The sequence below is a fragment of the Bombina bombina genome, chromosome 5 (genome assembly GCF_027579735.1).
Source record: "Bombina bombina isolate aBomBom1 chromosome 5, aBomBom1.pri, whole genome shotgun sequence".
NCBI lineage: Eukaryota > Metazoa > Chordata > Amphibia > Anura > Bombinatoridae > Bombina > Bombina bombina.
Genome location: NC_069503.1, coordinates 621987742 through 622013037, shown reverse-complemented (window position 1 = coordinate 622013037; position 25296 = coordinate 621987742). Strand labels below are relative to the sequence as shown.

At 36.6% G+C, this 25296-nt stretch overlaps 1 protein-coding gene across 1 annotated transcript in view; it reads right to left on the bottom strand.

The window, feature by feature from the left end:
- Positions 1 to 25296, bottom strand: part of GABBR2 (gamma-aminobutyric acid type B receptor subunit 2) — a 1106195-nt gene that overhangs the window by 255104 nt on the left and 825795 nt on the right. Inside the window, exons 12-13 of the mRNA XM_053714581.1 lie at positions 21797 to 21904; positions 4889 to 5011 (exon numbers count right to left, since the gene is read on the bottom strand). Coding sequence (XP_053570556.1) covers positions 4889 to 5011; positions 21797 to 21904 — 231 coding nt within the window. The remainder of the gene's footprint in view (positions 1 to 4888; positions 5012 to 21796; positions 21905 to 25296) is intronic.

Here is a 25296-nt window from a genome sequence, read left to right as displayed (position 1 = left end):
TCGCCGCTACTCTATTAAATTTATTAACCCCTAAAGCTAAGTCTAACCCTAACACTAACACCCCCCTAAGTTAAATATAATTTTTATCTAACGAAATAAATTAACTCTTATTAAATAAATTATTCCTATTTAAAGCTAAATACTTACCTGTAAAATAAACCCTAATATAGCTACAATATAAATTATAATTACATTGTAGCTATTTTAGGATTAATATTTATTTTACAGGCAACTTTGTAATTATTTTAACCAGGTACAATAGCTATTAAATAGTTAATAACTATGTAATAGCTACCTAGTTAAAATAATTACAAAATTACCTGTAAAATAAATCCTAACCTAAGTTACAATTAAACCTAACACTAAACTATCAATAAATTAATTACATACACATACCTACAATTATCTACAATTAAATAAACTAACTAAAGTACAAAAAATAAAAAAAGAACTAAGTTACAAAAAATAAAAAAATAATTTACAAACATTAGAAAAATATTACAACAATTTTAAACTAATTACACCTACTCTAAGCCCCCTAATAAAATAACAAAGCCCCCCAAAATAAAAAAAATGCCCTACCCTATTCTAAAATTATAATAGAAAAGCTCTTTTACCTTACCAGCCCTTAAAAGGGCCTTTAGTGGGGCATGCCCCAAAGAAAACAGCTCTTTTGCCTGTAAAAAAAAACATACAATACCCCCCCCAACATTACAACCCACCACCCACATACCCCTAATCTAACCCAAACCCCCCTTAAATAAACCTAACACTAAGCCCCTGAAGATAATCCTACCTTATCTTCACCACGGGTATCACTGATCGGTCCAGGCTCCGAAGTCTTCATCCAAGCCCAAGCGGGGGCTGAAGATGTCCATGATCCGGATGAAGTCTTGGCCCAAGCGAGGGTTGAAGATGTCCATGATCCGGCTGAAGTCTTGATCCAAGCTTCATCCCGCTGACGCGGAACATCCTTCTTCACCGATGACTTCGCGACGAATGACGGTTCCTTTAAGGGACGTCATCCAAGATGGCGTCCCTCGAATTCCGATTGGCTGATAGGATTCTATCAGCCAATCGGAATTAAGGTAGGAAAATTCTGATTGGCTAATGGAATCAGCCAATTAGATTCAAGTTCAATCCGATTGGCTGATTAATGCCACTTTATTTCTTCACTTTATTTTATTACAGTAGTATCTTAACTTTTAACATATATATCAAAAAAATATCAAAATCTAAGTACACATTTTAAGAGACACTATCTACATCTGCCGGATATTTAATATTAATTCCACCTTAAATATTATCTCCATTTTAAAGATTATGAAATTGAGATTAGTAACTTGAATTAGATACTGTGGTAGTGAATACTTTCTACCTAAAACCTTCATGTAACTGACAGTCTACACCAAAATTGTTATTGTTTAAAAAGATAGATAACGCCTTTACTACCCATTCCCCAGCTTTGCACAACCAACATTGTTATAATAATATACTTTATAACATTTAAACCTCTAAATTTCTGCCTGTTAGTAAGCCACTACAGACAGCCTCTTATCACATGCTTTTGATTAGCTTTACACAAGATACTGCTAGTTCATGTGTGGCATATAGATAACATTGTATTGTGCTCTCTCCCATAGAGTTGTGTCTGACACTGCACTAATTGGCTAAAATGCAAGTCAATAGATAATAAATAAATAGTCATGGTAAGGGGGCTGTCAGAAGAGGCTTAGATACAAGGTAATCACAGAGGTAAAAAGTATATTATTATAACTGTGTTGGTTATGCAAAACTGGGGAATGGGTAATAAAGGGATTATCTATCTTTTTAAATTTTAAAATAGACTGTCCCTTTAAAGTAGTATGGTAATAACACTGCTGGTACTCATGGTCTCAGTCTTGAGGGTCTTAGAACCTGTATTAATTGTATTTGAAAGCAGAAATTAAAATTATACTGTAATGTTTCAGCATAATTTTTCTTTCATTTTAGATGTATAGATTAACAAACATATTATACAAATAGCAGTACTTTACTTATGTAACTCCACATTTATAAAATTAGATTTGTATAGCAATATCATTGCTATATGAAGCACTGATAATTGTAAAGTATTAGTTGTCAATAGGAGACTTAGATAGTGATTCCTGGCAAGGCTGGTTAATGTGAATATTCTGGCACTTTGTCAGCCCAGCTTCCAGGAACATCCTTAAATTACTCCATTACTGAGATGTTCAATCCGGAACTTAGGAGACAAAAGGAGGCAATAGGATACCATTAATGAAACCTCTGTAGAATTGATTGAATGGATGGAGAAAACTGCAGCTATATATATATACACACACATTTCAAATTAGTAAATTTTTCAATGAGTTAAATGTGAAATTTAAAACTATGACTATATTGAAGATATCACCAGCAGTGAACTTGTTAAATCTATTGTTATCCATCATTTCCTGATTTAAAAGCAAGGAGGTGTCAGGACTGTGTTTAATCTAAAATGATATTCTTCAGCAATACGCATTTTATTTCCACAATAAGCTCTTATTAATTATTAATACTTCATAATCTCAGTGATATAGAGAAACTATCTGTTTCATGATCTCTATATGACGTAAAGACCTTTACTGCCAGAACTTGTGTGTCAGGAATACAATATTCTGAAAGCCGGAAGGAAAATCTTTGCCATCAGATGTTCAAATGACAGTGTACAAAGAGCTTGTGCGCTCTTTAAAATAAAGGATAAAACACCTAAGAATCTCTGGGAACCCCCCCCCCCTAAAATAAATAAAATAAGTGGCTTTAAACTGCAGCCATGTGGAAGCATTTTCTAGTGTGCATTTATGTGAGTTATTACCAAGCATGTCTACAGCACTAATGGGCCCTGTGAATCTATTATTCATTGCAATAGCATCTATTATAAACTCAAAGCAAAAATGTCTCTTGAGTTTATAACGTCCTGCTCCACTTTGAAATTTTGAAACACTATTTCAAGAAAAACATGTTATTTGCAAATAAAAATCTGTAGGTTGCTGCTAAAAGAACATTTTTACATGATAAGGTACTTTTAAAGGCGCAATGATCATTTTTTTAGACTGCCATAAAGTCATCTTTCTCTTTCACAAGGCGCATAGAAATGGGATGCACTCTTTTTGCAATAATATCTATAAACATTCTTATGTATTTATTTCTAAAAGTAATAAATTATTACTGAAAATGATGTATGTAATTATAACTTAAATTATTAATATTAATTACTGCATATCAAAAACAGACAAGTGTTTCTCCACAGCGGTCCTCAAGTAACCCTTATCAGGCCAGAGTTTCATTATAGCTGAACTAGAGCACAGGTGAAATAATTACCTGATAGGTAAGAGTAGGTTAGTAACCATGGTTACTGATCAGCTGATTATTTCACCTGTGCTCTGTGAGGACCGTGGTTGAGAAACACTATGATAACAGATACTTGCTAACTTTAAAGATGTGTTTAACCCCTTTGTAGGAGATAAAGGACTATTAAATACTGTAGAATTGCATAATGCAATAGCACCTACTCAGAGTTTCAAATGAGCAACAGATTGTTTTTTCAAAATTTCCTTCTATTTCTCTGCCCTGTATCATGTGACAGCCATCAGCAAATCAGAGATATATGATAAAGTACTATGGCATTGTGCTTTCTTTTTATTTCTTCTTTTACAGACCCATGCGAAATGTCCCTTCAAAGAGGCATAGAAGTCAATAAATATGTTTCAACAATCAGGATCAGTAGACATTAAAAAACACTGGTTTTTTTTATTTATGTTTTTATTCTGACTAATTTTTATGTTTATGTGGGAATACTATTATTGCGGCAACAAGGGTGAATACCTAATGGGTACTTTAAAGCAAATAAATTAACTAATTAGTTAATGAATCCATTCATCAAGCAGATATGGGTATAATAACTTAAAGGGACAGTCTATTTGAAAACAAACTTTCATTATTCAGATAGGACATGCCATTTTAAACAATTTTCCAATTTACTTCTATCACCAATATTGCTTTGTTCTCTTGGTATTCTTAGCATATGAACCTCCTAGTTTTAGCTTTCAACTAATTTCTAAGCCCTTGAAGGCCGCTTCTTAGGTCAGGGCATTTTGACAGTTTTTCACCACTAGAGGGTGTTAGTTCATGTATTTCATATAGATAACACTGTGCTCACGCACGTGGAGTTCCTAGGAGCTAGCACTGCTAAAATGCAAGTCTGTCAAAATAACTGAAATAAGGGGCAGTTTGCAGAGGCTTAGATACAAGATAATCACAGAGGTAAAAAGTTTATTAATATAACTGTGTTGGTTAGGCAAAACTAGGGAATGGGTAATAAAGGGATTATCTATTTTTTAAAACAATAAATATTCTGGTGTAGACTGTCCCTTTAAATATAATTTATATTATTTTAATGAAAATTACTGTGTCTGTTTATTGAAAATAAAAATGTAACTTTAATAATCCTTTAATGCAAAGTACAATATTTTATGCATCAGGTATGTACTGGGCCTAATTGTCTTAGAATTATTATTGTTATTATTATTATTATTATTATTATTTTAAATCACAGATATTATTATCTAGGCCTATATATTTGGCAATGGTATTAGAATAAATTGTATATTATACTTTCACTCATTATTATTAATAGCACTATTTTATAACACTAACTAAATATGTAAATCTTGAAACACTTTCTCAATTTTCCTTTCTGACAATTTAGGGCAGATCAGGCAATTTCTGAAGGCAATCTAACAGGATGATGAATTTTAATCAAACTATTTAAGTTTTAATACCGTTTTAACCTACAATATCAGACTTGCATATAATTCCAAAAAGCAAATTGCAGTTGGTAACTGACCTCAAGGTTATATTCTTCTACTGTTCTTTTAAGTGGATCGACTATTTGCCAGCAAATCAGGATGCACAAGTCAATAAGAAGCATTCCACCAACAATCACCAGCAATTTCTGATCCTTGATAATCTGGAAAGACAAGAAAAAAATGTAATCTAATATTTGTAATATTTTTGTTTAAATTGATAATTAAAAAAATCAGAAGAACTGGAATTTGCCTAAATATGATATATTTACAGAATTGAATGGTCATTATATACAGTATAGAATGCAATGAACAATATGTTAGTCATTTCAATGCTTTCAAAATGGATCACAAATTCCAAAGAACATTTATAGGTAACAGAAGTCCATAGAGATCAGTTTCAGATATCAGGGGATGACTGTTTTTAAATGCTTTCCAAGTGAATTGACTGAGGCTTCTATAACACTTTCTCACAATAATGTACAGTGCATAGCCCTTGTTTTATATATATATATATATATATATATATATATATATATATATATATATATATATATATATATATATATATATATATATATATATATATATATACACAGTATATATAATATATATTTATATATATATATATATATATATATATATATATATATATATATATATATATATATATACATACACACACATTCAATGCAACAAAAGTGAATATACATGTGATCACTGAAACAAAGTTGAGTACATCAGTGATTTCCAATTAGCATAATTGAATGAACATGCTTATAACATGAGCTGTGAACACCAGAACTTTCTCAATTTTGGATCTATGAGCTGTGTCTATCTGCATGTATGTATCATGGCTCCACGTGGTAAAGAATTGCCAGAGGTACTGAAAAATCTGATTGTGAGATTTCCCAAAGATGAAAAATGATACAGGAAGATCAGTGGGCAACTAAAAATTAGTCGAAACACAGTTTCAGCAGTAATCAGGAGATATAGAACAAGCCATAGTACCACTAATAAGAGCCGCAGTGTCCATCTTTCTAAAATGACACCATAGACAGTGCGCTACTTAATTGTACAATCTAGCTCTGAAAAACAGTGCTTCAGAGGGGGTTATCAATGGAAATTGGAGATTCTGTGACAGCTCAGACAGTGCGAAGGACATTGCATAACATCAAACTCTATGGACAGCATCAAAGAAAAAACCCTTACTTGCTCTTCGGCACAAAACTGCAAGATTAAACTTTGATAAAGAACATGAAAATAGCCTGATGAATATTGGGAGCTCATTCTTTGGTCAAATGAGACAAGATAAATTTGTTTTGCCCAGATGGGTTCAAGCATGTTTGATGTGAACCTAGCCGAGGCTACCACAGTGAATGCATAGTCCCAATAGTGAAGAACTGTGATGATATGGGGCTACATGAGTGCAAAAGATGTTGGGGAGATGACATTCTATATATAATGTTCTTTTCATTTGTTAACCATCTGCTACCAAGAGAGACATCAGACACAGGTTCTTCATTTGAAGGAGGGTCCTACTCTCTCTAAAATTGTCTAATTCCCCCTTTGTGTTGATTAGTGTGGTGAACCCCACTTAGCAATTATTGCCTTTGAGGATAGTTGATACAAGTGATCAGCATTTCTATGGTGTTCACTTGATTACCTGAAAATTAAGGGCTAGATTACAAGTGGAGTACTAAATAGCGCTTTCACTAGAGTGTTAACTGCGCTAGAAGTAAACTTTTTTGCCCGCATCGGGTTGCGCTGGTATTACGAGTTGAAAGTAAAAATGTATCGGTCCAGCGATAACCTGATGCGTGAAAAAAGTCAAACGTTTGCCGAATATTGTGCACACGATAACCTATTCCCCCATAAAAGTCAATAAAGAAAAAAAAGTGCTTACCCAAATTGCCATAAGACCCCTACTGTAATAACCCATAAACCACCACATAGCCCACCGCAAAGTTCCCACTACACTTTTAACTCCTAAACCGCCAGCCGCCCACTGCAAAGTAACCCACTAACATCTAAACCTCCGAATCTAACACCGAATAATTAAACCCAATTAAACCCAAAATAGACTGACCCTACCTTACAAAACTTATCTGAGAAAGTAAAAAAAATCTAACTTTACCTTTTAAAAAATATTTATTTTAAAGCGCTACTTGTAATATGGATTTGAGTGTAAAGAACAGTGAGATCTCGCAATTGCATTTACGCTCCTCATGCTAATGATAGCGCTCCACTTGTAATCCAAGCCTAAATTGGAAGGATGAGTTGCCAAATTTCCCTCTAGGTCATATAAACTGGGGTCAGGGGCAAATTTTCATACCTATTTAACTGCTGATGGGGCTGAGATATCAGTTCTAGAAGAGGACTTCCTGTTTACCATTAACATTGACAGTGTCTGCTCCACTGGACATTTACATATAGTGTATCATCTCTCACACCATGGTGACCAAACAACCCCCAGAGGCTTCAGTAGGGAGGCTGTGATGGTGAAGAGCCCTGGGACTGGCCATTAGAGCAGCTGGTGAAGAGGGTCAATCCTAGGAGGATGGCACAATGATATAATTCCACATTCTATGGGGAAAGCAGAAAACACCACTGCGCCAGCTCATGCTTTTTAGGGAATAAACAAACTACTAATTTGATAGGGAATATTATTTTTTTTATTTCTTGCAATTTTTATGCCTGCAAAAATATATTAGTGGAACATAGAATTTGATGGTAGATAAGAACCAAAAGGCACATTAAGTCTACCACATTACATGTAACTATTTTCTTAAGATAGACTTATGCATGTCCCAATTAGTGGTAATTATACTAATCTTATTTACAAATCGAAAAAGGTTTATATCTTAAAGGGACACTGAACCCAAATGTCTTGCGTGATTCAGATAGAGCATGCAATTTTAAGCAACTCTCTCATTTACTCCTATTATCAATTTTTCTTTGTTCTCTTGCTATCTTTATTTGAAAAAGAAGGCATCTAAGCTTTTTTTTTGTTTAGGACTCTGGACAGCACTTTTTTATTGGTGGATGAATTTATCCACCAATCAGCAAGAACAACCCCGGTTGTTCCCAAAAAATGGGCCGGCATCTAAACTTACATTCTTGCATTTCAAATAAAGATACCAAGAGAATGAAGAGAATTTGATAATAGAAGTAAAGTAGAAAGTTGTTTAAAATGTCATGCTCTATCTGAATCATGAAAGAAAAATTTTGGGTTCAGTGTCCCTTTAATTACTCTAGTAATAATCCTAAACAAATTACATGCAGTATTACTTTGCAATTTAAAAGTATTTGATAAATACAATAGGTTGTTTTGTATACATGAATTTAAACTCAAAATTATTTCTAAATAGTAAAAAATAGAAATGGTATATCAACTCTAGGGCTGATTTAATGTGTCATAAACATAAGATTAAAGGTCAACGTTCCAGAGGCTATGCCATCGTTTTCTGACACATGGCAGTTCTTGGTTTGAGGATGAGAATTATGAAAAGTCCAGTGAGCAATGTAATCTCAGTTGGCCTAAGGCATGGCCTCTAGATCAGATAGAATTATGATACCAGTGAGAAACTGGTGCAAAACAAAAGGTCTAAACAAAGGCAGTCAACATGAATCAGACTATGCAATGTCCATTTGCTCAGAAGTTGTGAAATATTGCTGTATGTAATGCAAACTTTCTTTGGATGCTATGTTTGCTTTTATTTCATAATTGCAGCTACTATTGGATTGTATGTATTGGATTATATGGTTGCAATCCTTAAACATTTTTTAATAGATAATAATTTAGTAAAGCTTATACTGTGTATAAAATTCTGAAAAGTCCTGGCGAGTGCACTCTCCTTTGTTTCTATTTGCCTATCTGTTGCACCCTGGGCACTTGTGATTGGATTTCTGGAGTGCTTGTCTACTTTGAGCTTATATATATATATATACACTACTTGAGCCTCTCACTTTCTCACATACCCCTATTGATAAAGTTAAAAATCAAAGAAATACTTCCATGTCACTCAATGTGGTCTGTCACGATGTAGTTGTTTTGTGATACTTCTCTTCAGCACTTTATTATTCATTTGTTTTATGTATGTTTGCATTTAATATTCTTTAGAAGTGGCCATAATCTCATAAAATGGTATATTTCCAACCATATATTTTTTCTGAATATTTGTAGTTACACAAATATAAAACAAATTAAAATAAGCCTTCAGAACCACTACAGATGGGTCATTATCATTGCCTTAAAGACCTTCTTCCATTTGTATAGTGACAGTTTAGGGATATTGATTACTAGATCTTTAGAGTTAAAAATATTTTGCTTGAAAATGAGATTGCCACTGACATTGTAGAAACAGTAGATAACTGAACACTAGAAATATAAGCTAGAACAGGTGAATCTTTAAATATAGTCCATGGACTTAGCATGCTTCTATTTGAAAATAAGAATTTAATGTAACTTGGCAAAACATATGTCACATTATACCAAAGCATCATCATATAGTACCAGCCAGAAGAAAGTTGGAGACTTTGGTCTTTGTTAAAAAACAGAGTTAGCTGTGCAAAAACTTAGTATACAACTCTGTTGATTTTTGGCTTCCTTTTTTATGGCATTTCAAATCATTACAAGTACAGCTGTTTTAATTAGTTTACTTGCCTTTTATAAGCATGCAATAAAGCCAGAACATCTGTTTTTCTTACATTTTGGTTGACTAAATATGCAAAAACTATAAGAAAAAGTTTTTTTGCAGGGGAATTCTTCAGACCTACACAACAGGAAAATATACAAAGGCAGTGTGAACAGAAAACATGGTGATTTATTCAATATTGATTGCCTTATGTATTTGAATACAGATGATATAGAATGTCCACAGCACCTTATTCATAAGAGAATTCCTTTTTTATGACAAGCTGAAGTACATGCAACATTTCGGGCCTTTCAGCCCTTAATCATGTATCTGAATGCATGTTTTTCACTTTACTAATAATACCAAATCAATATGTGTGCAATTAACAGTTATCATTTTGTGTTATTCCTAAGTAACATGTTTTTAACCTGTAACAAACACAACTGTAATCACAAATAAACTAATAATACTTACCTGCTGGGGTAGCAGCACTGTTACTAAAACAGTTCCTAATTTTGATTTGAATGTCCATGGCTATTGGAGCACATCCTGTTTCTTGTTGGAACACACCATGGCTGCCAGAACACATATTGCTTAGCACCAAAAGTGCTATTTAAACTGCTTCTGGTTCCTATTTCTTGTTGGTACAAAGGATTTCTTACTAGTCTTCCTGCAAGTGTTCCTGATGCATTGTTGTGCTAACTGAATTTGCTCCTGAATGCAGCCCTGTGTTTCTTCTGAGTTGTGAGAACTCTGTGTTGTTATTGTTCATTGACAGTGCATACTCAAGTACTCTGCATGAACTGTGCTATACTGATGCTGAGTGCACTTTGCCTCATTAAAAAAAAGTGCTTAGTTGCTTCCTTGCAAAGCATTTTACTATAGTATTGTTTCTGCTTCTACTGTTCCTGTGTTTACCTACCTTAACTTCAGTCTGGCTTAATTCTTTGTTTTTCTGTGTGAACAATATTTAGTTATTAAAGATATATTATTAAACACCTACTCTATTATCTAGAATCTAATAAACCATACTAAATTTGTTACATGAACTTTCTGATAACCATGCATTATTATTTGAGGATTACTCTAAACTTTTAACAAACAAGAAAACAAATTAAAAATATAAACTAATAATATGTGAAAACAAAAATTAAAAAGAAGCTAAAACAAAATGCTAATATGTTCTGTGTAAAACAGGGCAACATTGGTATTCAAGAGGGTAATCCTGCTGTAATTCATAATACACAAATAATGAAAAACTTTTAAGAAGTGTTTTATAATGGATTAAAACGTTTTTGGCCCCATTATGAAGCTGTGGACACAGCTTTGGGGCCTGATAATTGCAGGCTTACAGCTTCTGCTACACAGCCTCTCTGCCACTTTAAGGGTGGTGGTGGAGTTAAATCATCCTAGTCAGGATTGCCCGGGATAATTGTCAAGACCTACTCTCTCACAATTGGTTGGTTTGGTGACAGCAGGGGGCATGGCTACATAAGCAATGATGGACAGGTACATTTTCCATCCAGACCTTGCTAAATGGGGACTATGTTTTAATACAAACAACTTTTCTAACTAATTGAAATAGATACTAAAGATTGTAAATCCAAGTCACATTCAGAGCTGTTGCATGTTGCCTATTAGAAAAATGTTGTAGAATAGGTCTCACATATGGGGTTTGCTTTGAAGCTGGCAAGTGAGCTTAGACGTTTTGGAAAAGAACAAAAATCATATACAGGGAATGCAGAATTATTAGGCGAATGAGTATTTTGACCACATCATCCTCTTTATGCATGTTGTCTTACTCCAAGCTGTATAGGCTCGAAAGCCTACTACCAATTAAGCATATTAGGTGATGTGCATCTCTGTAATGAGAAGGGGTGTGGTCTAATGACATCAACACCCTATATCAGGTGTGCATAATTATTAGGCAACTTCCTTTCCTTTGGCAAAATGGGTCAAAAGAAGGACTTGACAGGCTCAGAAAAGTAAAAAATAGTGAGATATCTTGCAGAGGGATGCAGCACTCTTAAAATTGCAAAGCTTCTGAAGCGTGATCATCGAACAATCAAGCGTTTCATTCAAAATAGTCAACAGGGTCGCATGAAGCGTGTGGAAAAACCAAGGCGCAAAATAACTGCCCATGAACTGAGAAAAGTCAAGCGTGCAGCTGCCAAGATGCCACTTGCCACCAGTTTGGCCATATTTCAGAGCTGCAACATCACTGGAGTGCCCAAAAGCACAAGGTGTGCAATACTCAGAGACATGGCCAAGGTAAGAAAGGCTGAAAGACGACCACCACTGAACAAGACACGCAAGCTGAAACGTCAAGACTGGGCCAAGAAATATCTCAAGACTGATTTTTCTAAGGTTTTATGGACTGATGAAATGAGAGTGAGTCTTGATGGGCCAGATGGATGGGCCCGTGGCTGGATTGGTAAAGGGCAGAGAGCTCCAGTCCGACTCAGACGCCAGCAAGGTGGAGGTGGAGTACTGGTTTGGGCTAGTATCATCAAAGATGAGCTTGTGGGGCCTTTTCGGGTTGAGGATGGAGTCAAGCTCAACTCCCAGTCCTACTGCCAGTTTCTGGAAGACACCTTCTTCAAGCAGTGGTACAGGAAAAGTCTGCATCCTTCAAGAAAAACATGATTTTCATGCAGGACAATGCTCCATCACACGCGTCCAAGTACTCCACAGCGTGGCTGGCAAGAAAGGGTATAAAAGAAGAAAATCTAATGACATGGCCTCCTTGTTCACCTGATCTGAACCCCATTGAGAACCTGTGGTCCATCATCAAATGTGAGATTTACAAGGAGGGAAAACAGTACACCTCTCTGAACAGTGTCTGGGAGGCTGTGGTTGCTGCTGCATGCAATGTTGATGGTGAACAGATCAAAACACTGACAGAATCCATGGATGGCAGGCTTTTGAGTGTCCTTGCAAAGAAAGGTGGCTATATTGGTCACTGATTTGTTTTTGTTTTGTTTTTTAATGTCAGAAATGTATATTTGTGAATGTTGAGATGTTATATTGGTTTCACTGGTAAAAATAAATAATTGAAATGGGTATATATTTGTTTTTTGTTAAGTTGCCTAATAATTATGCACAGTAATAGTCACCTGCACACACAGATATCCCCCTAAAATAGCTATAACTAAAAACAAACTAAAAACTACTTCCAAAACTATTCAGCTTTGATATTAATGAGTTTTTTGGGTTCATTGAGAACATGGTTGTTGTTCAATAATAAAATTAATCCTCAAAAATACAACTTGCCTAATAATTCTGCACTCCCTGTAGTTGTGGGATTGTTTTCAGTTAACTGTTTTCACATGTATTGTCCAGAAAATAAGTACTTTGTATTTTTATCCTAAGGTTTAACTTAAGCAAAAGATTCACTCTACAGACAGACAATACAGAACCTTAGACTTTACTTTCTGTTATCAACACAATGTAGTACGGGAAATGTAACTCTCAGACTTACACATCCTCACCTATACCTTCCTTTTCCTTATGTAGGGAATAAAATAGGACATAATTACCTGGGATCATAGAAGGAGCCTAGACAGCTTTACTGTACATGAAATGATTCAAAAATAGCTTCAAAGAAACTCATAAATACTCTTCAAGTTCATCTCTAAAACTACACAAATGATTCCCAGCACTGTCATACTGTTACCCAAGTATACAGCTTCAAAACATCCCATTATACACAACAAATATTTATTTTACTTAGAGAACTTTTTTGTGTAATATTTTATTTATGATGACCCACTATTCTCAAAGTACCTTGTCATGTAGTATGGGAAAGTCTTATTTACAGTAAAAAGAATAACCTATTTAGTAGCTTAATCTTATACCCTTGTGCCACTCTTGTCAGCTTGTGAACTTGTGCTAGTCTACAGGATCCATTAAATTACTACTTTGAACCATGTCTGTTTGCACCATTTGCTGCGTCCCAGGCACTCATACATAAACCTTATCCTGCACATTCCTGCCAGCCACAAACCTTATTCTGCACACCCCAACTAGCTAACAGTTTCTGGCTGTATACTTCCTATTCAGCTTATGTATTATCTGGTTAAAGCACACCTAACACATCTGCCTTTGTTTTATGCACTAACTCCAGTTTTTATGCTCTGTTAAAGAATCTAACCTTAAATTTGTCTAATATTTGCTGTACAGATGCAAGTTATCAGCAGAGCACATGTATTCCAAATAAGTCACAGATTTAGACTTCTAATAGTTTTAATACCTGTTGCGTTTGATACAGTGCCACATGAGAGATTAATGCACAAAATGAAGGGACTGGGAATAGCTGAAAATGTTAGCTCATGGATAAATAACTGGATAAAAACATAATTTATGCTTACCTGATAAATTTATTTCTCTTGTAGTGTATCCAGTCCACGGATCATCCATTACTTGTGGGATATTCTCCTTCCCAACAGGAAGTTGCAAGAGGATCACCCATATATAGCTCCTCCCCTCACTGCCATATCCAGTCATTCGACCGAAACAAGACGAGAAAGGAGAAACCATAGGGTGCAGTGGTGACTGTAGTTTAATTAAAATTTAGACCTGCCTTAAAAGGACAGGGCGGGCCGTGGACTGGATACACTACAAGAGAAATAAATTTATCAGGTAAGCATAAATTATGTTTTCTCTTGTTAAGTGTACCCAGTCCACGGATCATCCATTACTTGTGGGATACCAATACCAAAGCTAAAGTACACGGATGATGGGAGGGACAAGGCAGGAACTTAAACGGAAGGAACCACTGCCTGTAGAACCTTTCTCCCAAAAACAGCCTCCGAAGAAGCAAAAGTGTCAAATTTGTAAAATTTTGAAAAGGTGTGAAGCGAAGACCAAGTCGCAGCCTTGCAAATCTGTTCAACAGAGGCCTCATTTTTAAAGGCCCAGGTGGAAGCCACAGCTCTAGTAGAATGAGCTGTAATCCTTTCAGGGGGCTGCTGTCCAGCAGTCTCATAGGCTAAGCGTATTATGCTCCGAAGCCAAAAGGAGAGAGAGGTTGTCAAAGCTTTTTGACCTCTCCTCTGTCCAGAGTAAACGACAAACAGGGCAGATGTTTGACGAAAATCTTTAGTAGCCTGTAAATAAAACTTCAAGGCATGGACTACGTCCAGATTATGCAAAAGACGTTCCATCTTTGAAGAAGGATTAGGACACAATGATGGAACAACAATCTCTTGATTGATATTCCTGTTAGAAACCACCTTAGGTAAAAACCCAGGTTTGGTACGCAGAACTACCTTGTCTGAATGAAAAATCAGATAAGGAGAATCACAATGTAAGGCAGATAACTCAGAGACTCTTCGAGCTGAGGAAATAGCCATCAAAAACAGAACTTTCCAAGATAAAAGTTTAATATCAATGGAATGAAGGGGTTCAAACGGAACTCCCTGAAGAACTTTAAGAACCAAGTTTAAGCTCCACGGGGGAGCAAAAGTTTTAAACACAGGCTTAATCCTAACCAAAGCCTGACAAAATGCCTGGACGTCTGGAACTTCTGCCAGACGCTTGTGCAAAAAAATAGACAGAGCAGAGATCTATCCTTTTAAAGAACTAGCTGATAAGCCTTTGTCCAAACCCTCTTGGAGAAAGGACAATATCCTAGGAATCCTAACCTTACTCCATGAGTAACTCTTGGATTCACACCAATAAAGATATTTACGCCATATCTTATGGTAGATTTTCCTGGTGACAGGCTTCCGAGCCTGTATTAAGGTATCAATGACTGACTCGAAGAAGTCAAGCCTTGATAGAATCAAGCGTTCAATCTCCATGTAGTCAGTCTCAGAGAAATTAGATTTGGATGATTGAAAGGACCTTGTATTAGAAGGTTCTGCCTCAGAGGCAGAGTCCATGGTGGAAGAGATGACATGTCCACTAGGTCTGCATACCAGGTCCTGCGTGGCCACGCAGGCACTATCAGAATCACCGATGCTCTCTCCTGTTTGATTTTGGCAATCAGTCGAGGGAGCAGAGGAAACGGTGGAAACACATAGGCCAGGTTGAAGAACCAAGGAGCTGCTAGAGCATCTATCAGCGTTGCTCCCGGGTCCCTGGACCTGGATCCGTAACAAGGAAGCTTGGCGTTCTGGCGAGACGCTATGAGATCCAGTTCTGGTTTGCCCCAACAATGGACCAGTTGAGCAAACACCTCCGGATGGAGTTCCCACTCCCCCGGATGAAAAGTCTGACGACTTAAAAAATCCGCCTCCCAGTTCTCTACGCCTGGGATGTGGATCGCTGACAGGTGGCAAGAGTGAGACTCTGCCCAGCGAATTATCTTTGAGACTTCTAACATCGCTAGGGAACTCCTGGTTCCCCCTTGATGGTTGATGTAAGCCACAGTCGTGATGTTGTCCAACTGAAATCTGATGAACCACAGTGTTGCTAACTGAGGCCAAGATAGAAGAGCCTTGAATATTGCTCTTAACACCAGAATATTTATTGGGAGGAGTTTCTCCTCCTGAGTCCACGATCCCTGAGCCTTCAGGGAGTTCCAGACTGCGCCCCAACCTAGAAGGCTGGCATCTGTTGTTACAATCGTCCAATCTGGCCTGCCAAAGGTCATACCCTTGGACAGATGGACCCGAGAAAGCCACCAGAGAAGAGAATCTCTGGTCTCTTGATCCAGATTTAGTAGAGGGGACAAATCTGAGTAATCCCAATTCCACTGACTTAGCATGCATAATTGCAGCGGTCTGAGATGCAGGCGCGCAAATGGCACTATGTCCATTGCCGCTACCATTAAGCCAATTACTTCCATGCACTGAGCCACTGACGGGCGTGGAATGGAATGAAGGACACGGCAAGCATTTAGAAGTTTTGATAACCTGGACTCCATCAGGTAAATTTTCATCTCTACAGAATCTATAAGAGTCCCTAGGAAGGAGACTCTTGTGAGTGGTGATAGAGAACTCTTTTCCACGTTCACTTTCCACCCATGCGACCTCAGAAATGCCAGAACTATCTCTGTATGAGACTTGGCAATTTGAAAGCTTGATGCCTGTATCAGGATGTCGTCTAGATACGGAGCCACCGCTATGCCTCGCGGTCTTAGAACCGCCAGAAGTGAGCCCAGAACCTTTGTAAAAATTCTCGGGGCAGTGGCCAACCCGAAGGGAAGAGCTACAAATTGGTAATGCCTGTCTAGAAAGGCAAACCTTAGGAACCGATGATGATCTTTGTGAATCAGTATGTGAAGGTAGGCATCCTTTAAGTCCACTGTGGTCATGTACTGACCCTCTTGGATCATGGGTAGGATGGTCCGAATAGTTTCCATTTTGAATGATGGAACTCTGAGGAATTTGTTTAAGATTTTTAGATCCAAGATTGGTCTGAAGGTTCCCTCTTTCTTGGGAACCACAAACAGATTTGAATAAAATCCCTGTCCTTGTTCCGTCCGCGGAACTGGATGGATCACTCCCATTACTAGGAGGTCTTGCACACAGCTTAGGAATGCCTCTTTCTTTATCTGGTTTGCTGATAACCTTGAAAGATGAAATCTCCCTTGTGGAGGAGAAGCTTTGAAGTCCAGAAGATATCCCTGAGATATGATCTCCAACGCCCAGGGATCCTGAACATCTCTTGCCCACGCCTGGGCGAAGAGAGAAAGTCTGCCCCCCACTAGATCCGTTTCCGGATAGGGGGCCGTTCCTTCATGCTGTCTTGGGGGCAGCAGCAGGCTTTCTGGCCCGCTTGCCCTTGTTCCAGGACTGGTTAGGTTTCTAGGCCTGTCTGGAATGAGCAAGAGTTCCCTCTTGTTTTGAAGCGGAGGAAGTTGATGCTGCTCCTGCCTTGAAATTTCGAAAGGCACGAAAATTAGACTGTTTGGCCTTTGATTTGGCCCTGTCCTGAGGAAGGGTATGACCCTTTCCTCCAGTAATGTCAGCAATAATTTCCTTCAAGCCAGGCCCGAATAAGGTCTGCCCCTTGAAAGGAATGTTGAGTAATTTAGACTTTGAAGTCACGTCAGCTGACCAGGATTTAAGTCATAGCGCCCTACGCGCCTGGATGGCGAATCCGGAATTCTTAGCCGTTAGTTTAGTCAAATGAACAATGGCATCAGAAACAAATGAGTTAGCTAGCTTAAGCGTTCTAAGCTTGTCAATAATTTCATTCAATGGAGCTGTCTGGATGGCCTCTTCCAGGGCCTCAAACCAGAATGCCGCCGCAGCAGTGACAGGCGCAATGCATGCAAGGGGCTGTAATATAAACCCTTGTTGAATAAACATTTTCTTAAGGTAACCCTCCAATTTTTTATCCATTGGATCTGAAAAAGCACAACTGTCCTCAACCGGGATAGTGGTACGCTTTGCTAAAGTAGAAACTGCTCCCTCCACCTTAGGGACCGTCTGCCATAAGTCCCGTGTAGTGGCGTCTATTGATAACATTTTTCTAAATATAGGAGGTGGGGAAAAGGGCACACCGGGTCTATCCCACTCCTTGCTAATAATTTCTGTAAGCCTTTTAGGTATAGGAAAAACATCAGTACACACCGGCACCGCATAGTATCTATCCAGCCTACACAATTTCTCTGGAATTGCAACTGTGTTACAGTCATTCAGAGCAGCTAATACCTCCCCAAGCAATACACAGAGGTTCTCAAGCTTAAATTTAAAATTAGAAATCTCTGAATCAGGTTTTCCCGAGTCAGAGATGTCACCCACAGACTGAAGCTCTCCGTCCTCATGTTCTGCATACTGTGACGCAGTATCAGACATGGCTCTAACAGCATTTGCGCGCTCTGTATCTCTCCTAACCCCAGAGCTATCGCGCTTGCCTCTTAATTCAGGCAATCTAGATAATACCTCTGACAGGGTATTATTCATGATTGCAGCCATGTCCTGCAAGGTAATCGCTATGGGCGTCCCTGATGTAATTGGCGCCATATTAGCGTGCGTCCCCTGAGCGGGAGGCGAAGGGTCTGACACGTGGGGAGAGTTAGTCGGCATAACTTCCCCCTCGACAGAACCCTCTGGTGATAATTCTTTTATAGATAAAGACTGATCTTTACTGTTTAAGGTGAAATCAATACATTTAGTACACATTCTCCTATGGCGCTCAACCATGGCTTTCAAACATAATGAACAAGTAGGTTCCTCTGTGTCAGACATGTTTAAACAGACTAGCAATGAGACTAGCAAGCTTGGAAAACACTTTAAAACAAGTTTACAAGCAATATAAAAAATGTTACTGCGCCTTTAAGAAACACAAATTTTCCCAAATTTTGAAATAACAGTGAAAAAATGCAGTTGCACTAACGAAATTTTTACAGTGTATGTAACAAGTTAGCAGAGCATTGCACCCACTTGCAAATGGATGATTAACCCCTTAATGCCAAAAACGGAATAACAAATGACAAAAACGTTTTTTAAACAGTCACAACAACTGCCACAGCTCTACTGTGGCTTTTTACCTCCCTCAATACGACTTTTGAAGCCTTTTGAGCCCTTCAGAGAAGTCCTGGATCATGCAGGAAGAAGCTGGATGTCTGTGTCTGTAATTTTTGCTGTGCAAAAAAACGCCAAAATAGGCCCCTCCCACTCATATTACAACAGTGGGAAGCCTCAGGGAACTGTTTCTAGGCAAAATTCAAGCCAGCCATGTGGAAAAAACTAGGCCCCAATAAGTTTTATCACCAAACATATGTAAAAAACGATTAAACATGCCAGCAAACGTTTTAAAATACACTTTTATAAGAGTATGTATCTCTATTAATAAGCCTGATACCAGTCGCTATCACTGGATTTAAGGCTTTACTTACATTACTTCGGTATCAGCAGCATTTTCTAGCAAATTCCATCCCTAGAAAAATATTTTAACTGCACATACCTTATTACAGGAAATCCTGCACGCTATTCCCCCTCTGAAGTTACCTCACTCCTCAGAATATGTGAGAACAGCAAAGGATCTTAGTTACTTCTGCTAAGATCATAGAAAACGCAGGCAGATTCTTCTTCTAAATACTGCCTGAGATAAACAGTACACTCCGGTACCATTTAAAAATAACAAACTTTTGATTGAAGAAATAAACTAAGTATAAAACACCACAGTCCTCTTACGACCTCCATCTTAGTTGAGAGTTGCAAGAGAATTACTGGATATGGCAGTGAGGGGAGGAGCTATATAGCAGCTCTGCTGTGGGTGATCCTCTTGCAACTTCCTGTTGGGAAGGAGAATATCCCACAAGTAATGGATGATCCATGGACTGGATACACTACAAGAGAAAGATAGGGAGCAACGAGTAGTAGTGAATGGACAAAGGTAATCAGTGAAGTCCCCCAGGGATCAGTACTGGGCCCTGTAATTTTTAATATTTTAAAAATGACTTGGAGCAAGGATTAAATAGCAACATCTCTATTTTTGCAGATGATACTAAGTTAAGTAAGGTCATTAGGTCAGAGCAGGATGAACTTTCATTTCAAAGGGACCTGCAAAAATTAGAAGTATGTTCAGGTAAATGGAAAATGAGATTTAATATGGGAAAATGCAAGGTTCTACATTTTGGAAGTAAAAATAAGCAGGCAATGAATTATTTAAATGGGACTTAGCCAAACAAAGGAGGAAAGGGATTTGAGAGTAGTAATAGATAACAAGCTAAAGATGGGTGCACAATGCAGGGCAGCGGCTTCAAAGGCTAATAAGATACTAGCATGTATTAAAAGAGGCATTGATTCAAAGAAGGAAAGCCTAATTCTGTCACTATATAAATCCCTGGTAAGACCTCACCTTCAGTATGGAGTGCAATTCTGGGGACCGCTTGCAAAAAAGATATTGCAGCACTAGAAAAAGTTCAGAGAAGGGCCACAAAACTAATAAGGGGAATGGAGAATTTAAGCTATATGGATAGGCTAGCCAACCTGGGTCTGTTTTCTCTAGAAAAAAAGGCGCTTGAGAGGTGACATGATTAATTTATATAAATATATTTTAGGTCCCTATACAGAGATGGCAGATACTCTGTTTATTCCAAGAGAATTGTTTGTGACAAAAGGTCACAATTTAAGATTGGAGGTAAGCAGATTTAATCTCCTGCAACTGAAACATTTTTTCACTGTAAGAGCATACATTTAAAATATACTAAGATACATTTATTTTTTTTTGGAAATTAATGGATATGAGTGCTTGTATTAAATGGGTTACCTTTTAGTGAGATTAATTTAAGCTCCACTGGAGCTTTTTGTGAGTATATTAGATTTATATAGGTTGAACTTGATGGACTTTGGTCTTTTTTCAACCTCATCTACTATGTTACTATGTTGTACACCTACTAAATATATTTGCCAACATGCCCTATTTAGTCTTGTATTGGGAGTTGCAGAAGTGAATAGTTCCTGGGGGTGAATCTGACTTTCATGGGAAGAATTTGTTAATAGACTATGGGAATGGTGGGCATATTAATTTAAGTGTACATATATTTAACCTCAGCAAAACCTTATGCCATAGAAAATGGGCTTATTATTTGTCAATATTTCCCAGAATACTTTTACTGGCATTGGTTTAGAATAGTGGTGGGCAGCATTTAAACATTTTACATTTAGGGTAGCATTTACATTTATAGCAATTAAACACAAAATACACAAAAATAACAATATATTCCCTAAATATGTCAAGTAGCACAGGGTCAGATTTTGGTAAGGTTGCACAATATCGTCTCCAGTAGGCTTAATAGAATTGTGTCCACCTTCTTTGCCCACCAAAAGTCCCCAATGTACACAATTTTATTTCAACCATTTCTTGGGGCCACACATTCTTAATTCTGTTTTATTTTTTTTTACTCTTATAAAAACAAGTGCGCTTAGATGAACCAAGCTGTTTCAACGACTACTGCTTCCTAGACAGCTGAAAATGTTTTAGATATTAAAAATATCTAGAAACAGCGTTAAAAAGCATGGGAACATGCAATATTAATTAATAAAATAATTTATTTATGCATAAAATTACCCCGTAATCAAACTTGGATATTTTTGTAAAATATGAATTACAAAACATCTTGGTTTGATTATAGGTGTCATTTTATTTATTTAGATGTGGTGTATGCATTTATGGTTTAAATTGGATTTTTTTGCTGGGGGAACAAAAATGATATTAGAGGGCTGGCATGTGAACCTTAAGCCACCAATTTGCCATCCCTGGTTAAAAAAATATAGAATATTACCGTTTACATTATTGTTTTAGGTATGTAAAGAATTTTACCAAGTAAGAAATATAGTGGTAAGACTATTCTACCCCATTGCACCTAAGAAATTAAGTCCACAATTGTATAGATTCATTTGATATTTTTACCTTTTTCTTCATTTTTACATTCTTGAAAATTGCATGAACCCTCCAGGTTTTTGCAAACATAGCTCCAAAAGCCGTTGTATAACCAACTGTCAAAATCCAGGTCCTTACCTTTAAAAGAAATACAATCATAGATTATATATTTGTGCATGAATAGATACAAATGCAAACATTTTAGAAACCAAACTAACAATAGCCCTTTGAAACTAGTTTTCAAATTAGCAAATATGGCACACAATACAAAAAACAATATGATTATATTGCACGTTATAATCATGTAAATAAAATGTTATAATAAAAAAGTTAAATTAATTGCATCTGATGACTTTTTTATAAGATAATGCAGCTCTTTATGAATTAAGGTCTTAAGGTAATAAGTGGATAAATCTAAGCAAAGCTTTTTATGTAACAACGGTCAAAATGTTTACTGTATGCGGTAACCTAGATTTCAGATCCAAGCTTATTTGGCCAGGCTTTCCAAAACAGCCACTAATCTTCTGTTCCTTTCTACAGTCTTCTATGTACATAATATTTATTTTATGCAATTTCTATGTTTGTTTTGTGTCAGTGTTCACTTCTTCCTTTATGCAGCTCTATGAGCATAAAACAAAGCTTGCCTTGTTTATGTTTTATATAAGTTAATAGTTGTAATGTTAAAAACAGAAGGCTAGATTACAAGTGAGGCGCAAACTGTTTTTACGCAAGCAATATCGTCTTTTCGCAAGCCTTTTTCAATGCGCTGATATTATAAGTTGAGCTAAATCATGATTGCGCTAGCGTAATCGCCATTTACGCTTCAGTCCTTACCGCGATCTCAGATCTGTGGTTAACTGTTTTCCGAAAGAAAAAAAAAATGTCCCAAAACACATTACAAAGTATAGTTATACTTATATTAACACTATCTAATAAAAATGATTGAAAAAAATATTGCATAAAAAAGTTATAAGGGCTCAAAGATATGAGATCTCGGGTGTTAGAGAAAAAAAAAAGCAGGCAAATGGCTTTAACATTGAGACGCATACATATACATTGCTAAAGATGTATTTGTAAGTATATATATATATATATATCTATATATATGTTTATATATGTGTGCACATATATATTAATGTATTTATATGTGTATATATGTATTTACAGTTATATATACACTTATAAAACATTAATACATATGTACACATAAATAAACATATATATAAATGCCATTAAGTAGATGAAAGTAGATGATAAACCATATTTATGCAATATTCATATTTAATAAAGATTTTAACTATGTGTTTACTGTAAATATTTCACTTTTGCTTATGCAAATATGCTATGCAACAGCTATTTAGATTATACTAGCAACCATTATCACAGCTGGAAACGCAACATTCCATATAGCCAGTTTAGAAGAATCAAGAGAAATTGTTCCTCTTTATCTAACATTGAAGAAGAGTCATTTTAGCCACTTTAAGGAAAAAGGATACCCCATCTCTCTTATCAATTCAAGCAGAGAAAGAGCTAGAAATTTAGATACTCTCAAAGAAACCTCACAAAAAGAAGAAAATTTCAAATACACCGAATTTCATTACATTACAATAAAAATTTCAATAGACTCCAAATATTATACATAAACATTGGCATAATATCAAACAAGACTCAATTTTGAAAAAAATTGTAGATCATAACCCTAATATCACCTTCAAGAGAACACCCACTGTTAGAATGTAAGTAGCACCAAGTAAAGTCGTCAAATTTGCCCCATCAAGAGCAAAAACAACATTACAAAAATTAGAAATAACATAGGAGTTCATAATTTGGTTTGAGGTGTATTAAGAAGTGTGGCAAGGACAACCGCAACACAAGTGTTTCCCTCAACACAAAATACAAGAAAACATTCCAATCACAATTATAACTGGTGAAGAATTTACAATTTCTTATTTATTTACCTGCAAGAGTACTTTTGCGGGGATATGTATCAAGCCGACAACCACAAATACGCCAGAATTCCGCAGCGTAATTGTTGTAAGCTTGATCCGACTTAGTTATCAAAGCCTACAGACCGGCAAATGTTGAAATTTGTGACGTAACATACGATCCACCGGTCTCAATCCGACGCAGATCGATGCCTATCAAAATAAAAAAGCCCCCCAAAATAAAAAAAAACCCTAGCCTACCATAAACTACCAAGGGCCTTTTGTGGGGCATTGCCCCAAAGAAATCAGCTCTTTTACCTGTAAAAAAAAATGCAAACAACCCTCAACAGTAAAATCCCCCACCCAACCAACCAACCCCCAAATAAAAAACTAAAATAACCTAAGCTCCCCATTGCCCTGAAAAAACATGTGTATGGGCATTGCCCAAACTAGCATTTAGCAATTTTATATGCCCAGACCCTAATCTAAAAATAAAACCCACCCAAAAAAACCCTTCAATAAACCTAACACTAACCCTGGAAGATCCACTTACAGTTATTAAAGTCCCGCTTGAAGGATCCATCCAGCCAGCTAGAAGTCTTCATCCAGACGGCATCTTCTATCTTCATCCATCCAGTGCGGAGCGGTCCATCCTGAAGACATCCGGTGCGGAGCATCCTCTTCATACGGTCGCCGCCATAAACTGGAACTTCAATGCAACTGACATCATCCAAGATGGCGTCCCTTGCATTCCTATTGGCTAAAAGATTTCAATCAACCAATAGGATTAGAGCTGCTCAAATCCTATTGACTGTTCCAATCAGCCAATTGTTTTTTGGGTGGGTTTTATTTTTAGATTAGGGTCTGGGCATGTAAAAGAACTAAAGAAAGAAATGGGACCAACATCTTTGGAGATCATATGATTAATATTACTCAATCAAATCCATAGAAAAATGGAACAATCCATTTGTATTTATTTACATTTTTTTCATGTTAATATATTTTATATAACATTATATTTTGTTTATTAACTTGATTTTATGACATTTAATCTAAAGTATTTTTACCTTGATATAATGTATGTTATTATCTATATCAGTGATTTTTTACCTTTTTTTTTGCCGTGGCACACTTTTTTACATTAAAAAATCCTGTGGCACACCACCATCCCAAAATTTAAAAAAAATCACACATTGTAGCCTAATACAGCATATATATATATACACATACACACAAACACACACATACTGTATGTATTGTGCTGTTATGCCATGCCTCCTACAAACTACCCCTGCACTGGGAGTAAAAAACAAGCAAAGTTTAAAAAATATGTCACACTGTTGTCAGTCTGCCGTGGCACACCTGAGGATCTCTCATGGCACACTAGTATGCCACGGCACACTGGTTGAAAAACACTGATCTATATCAATAATTAGGTAACTGCTAAATATATATTATCACTATTATAGTAACCCAAACAGGATATTCTGTATAAAAGGCGCTCATTTTTTATTGTCAAATATGCCTGAGGAAACAGCTCATTTAAGCTGAGAAACGGGTTGCATATGTTTTTATATTTACCTTACACTTTTATTAAATAGTTTT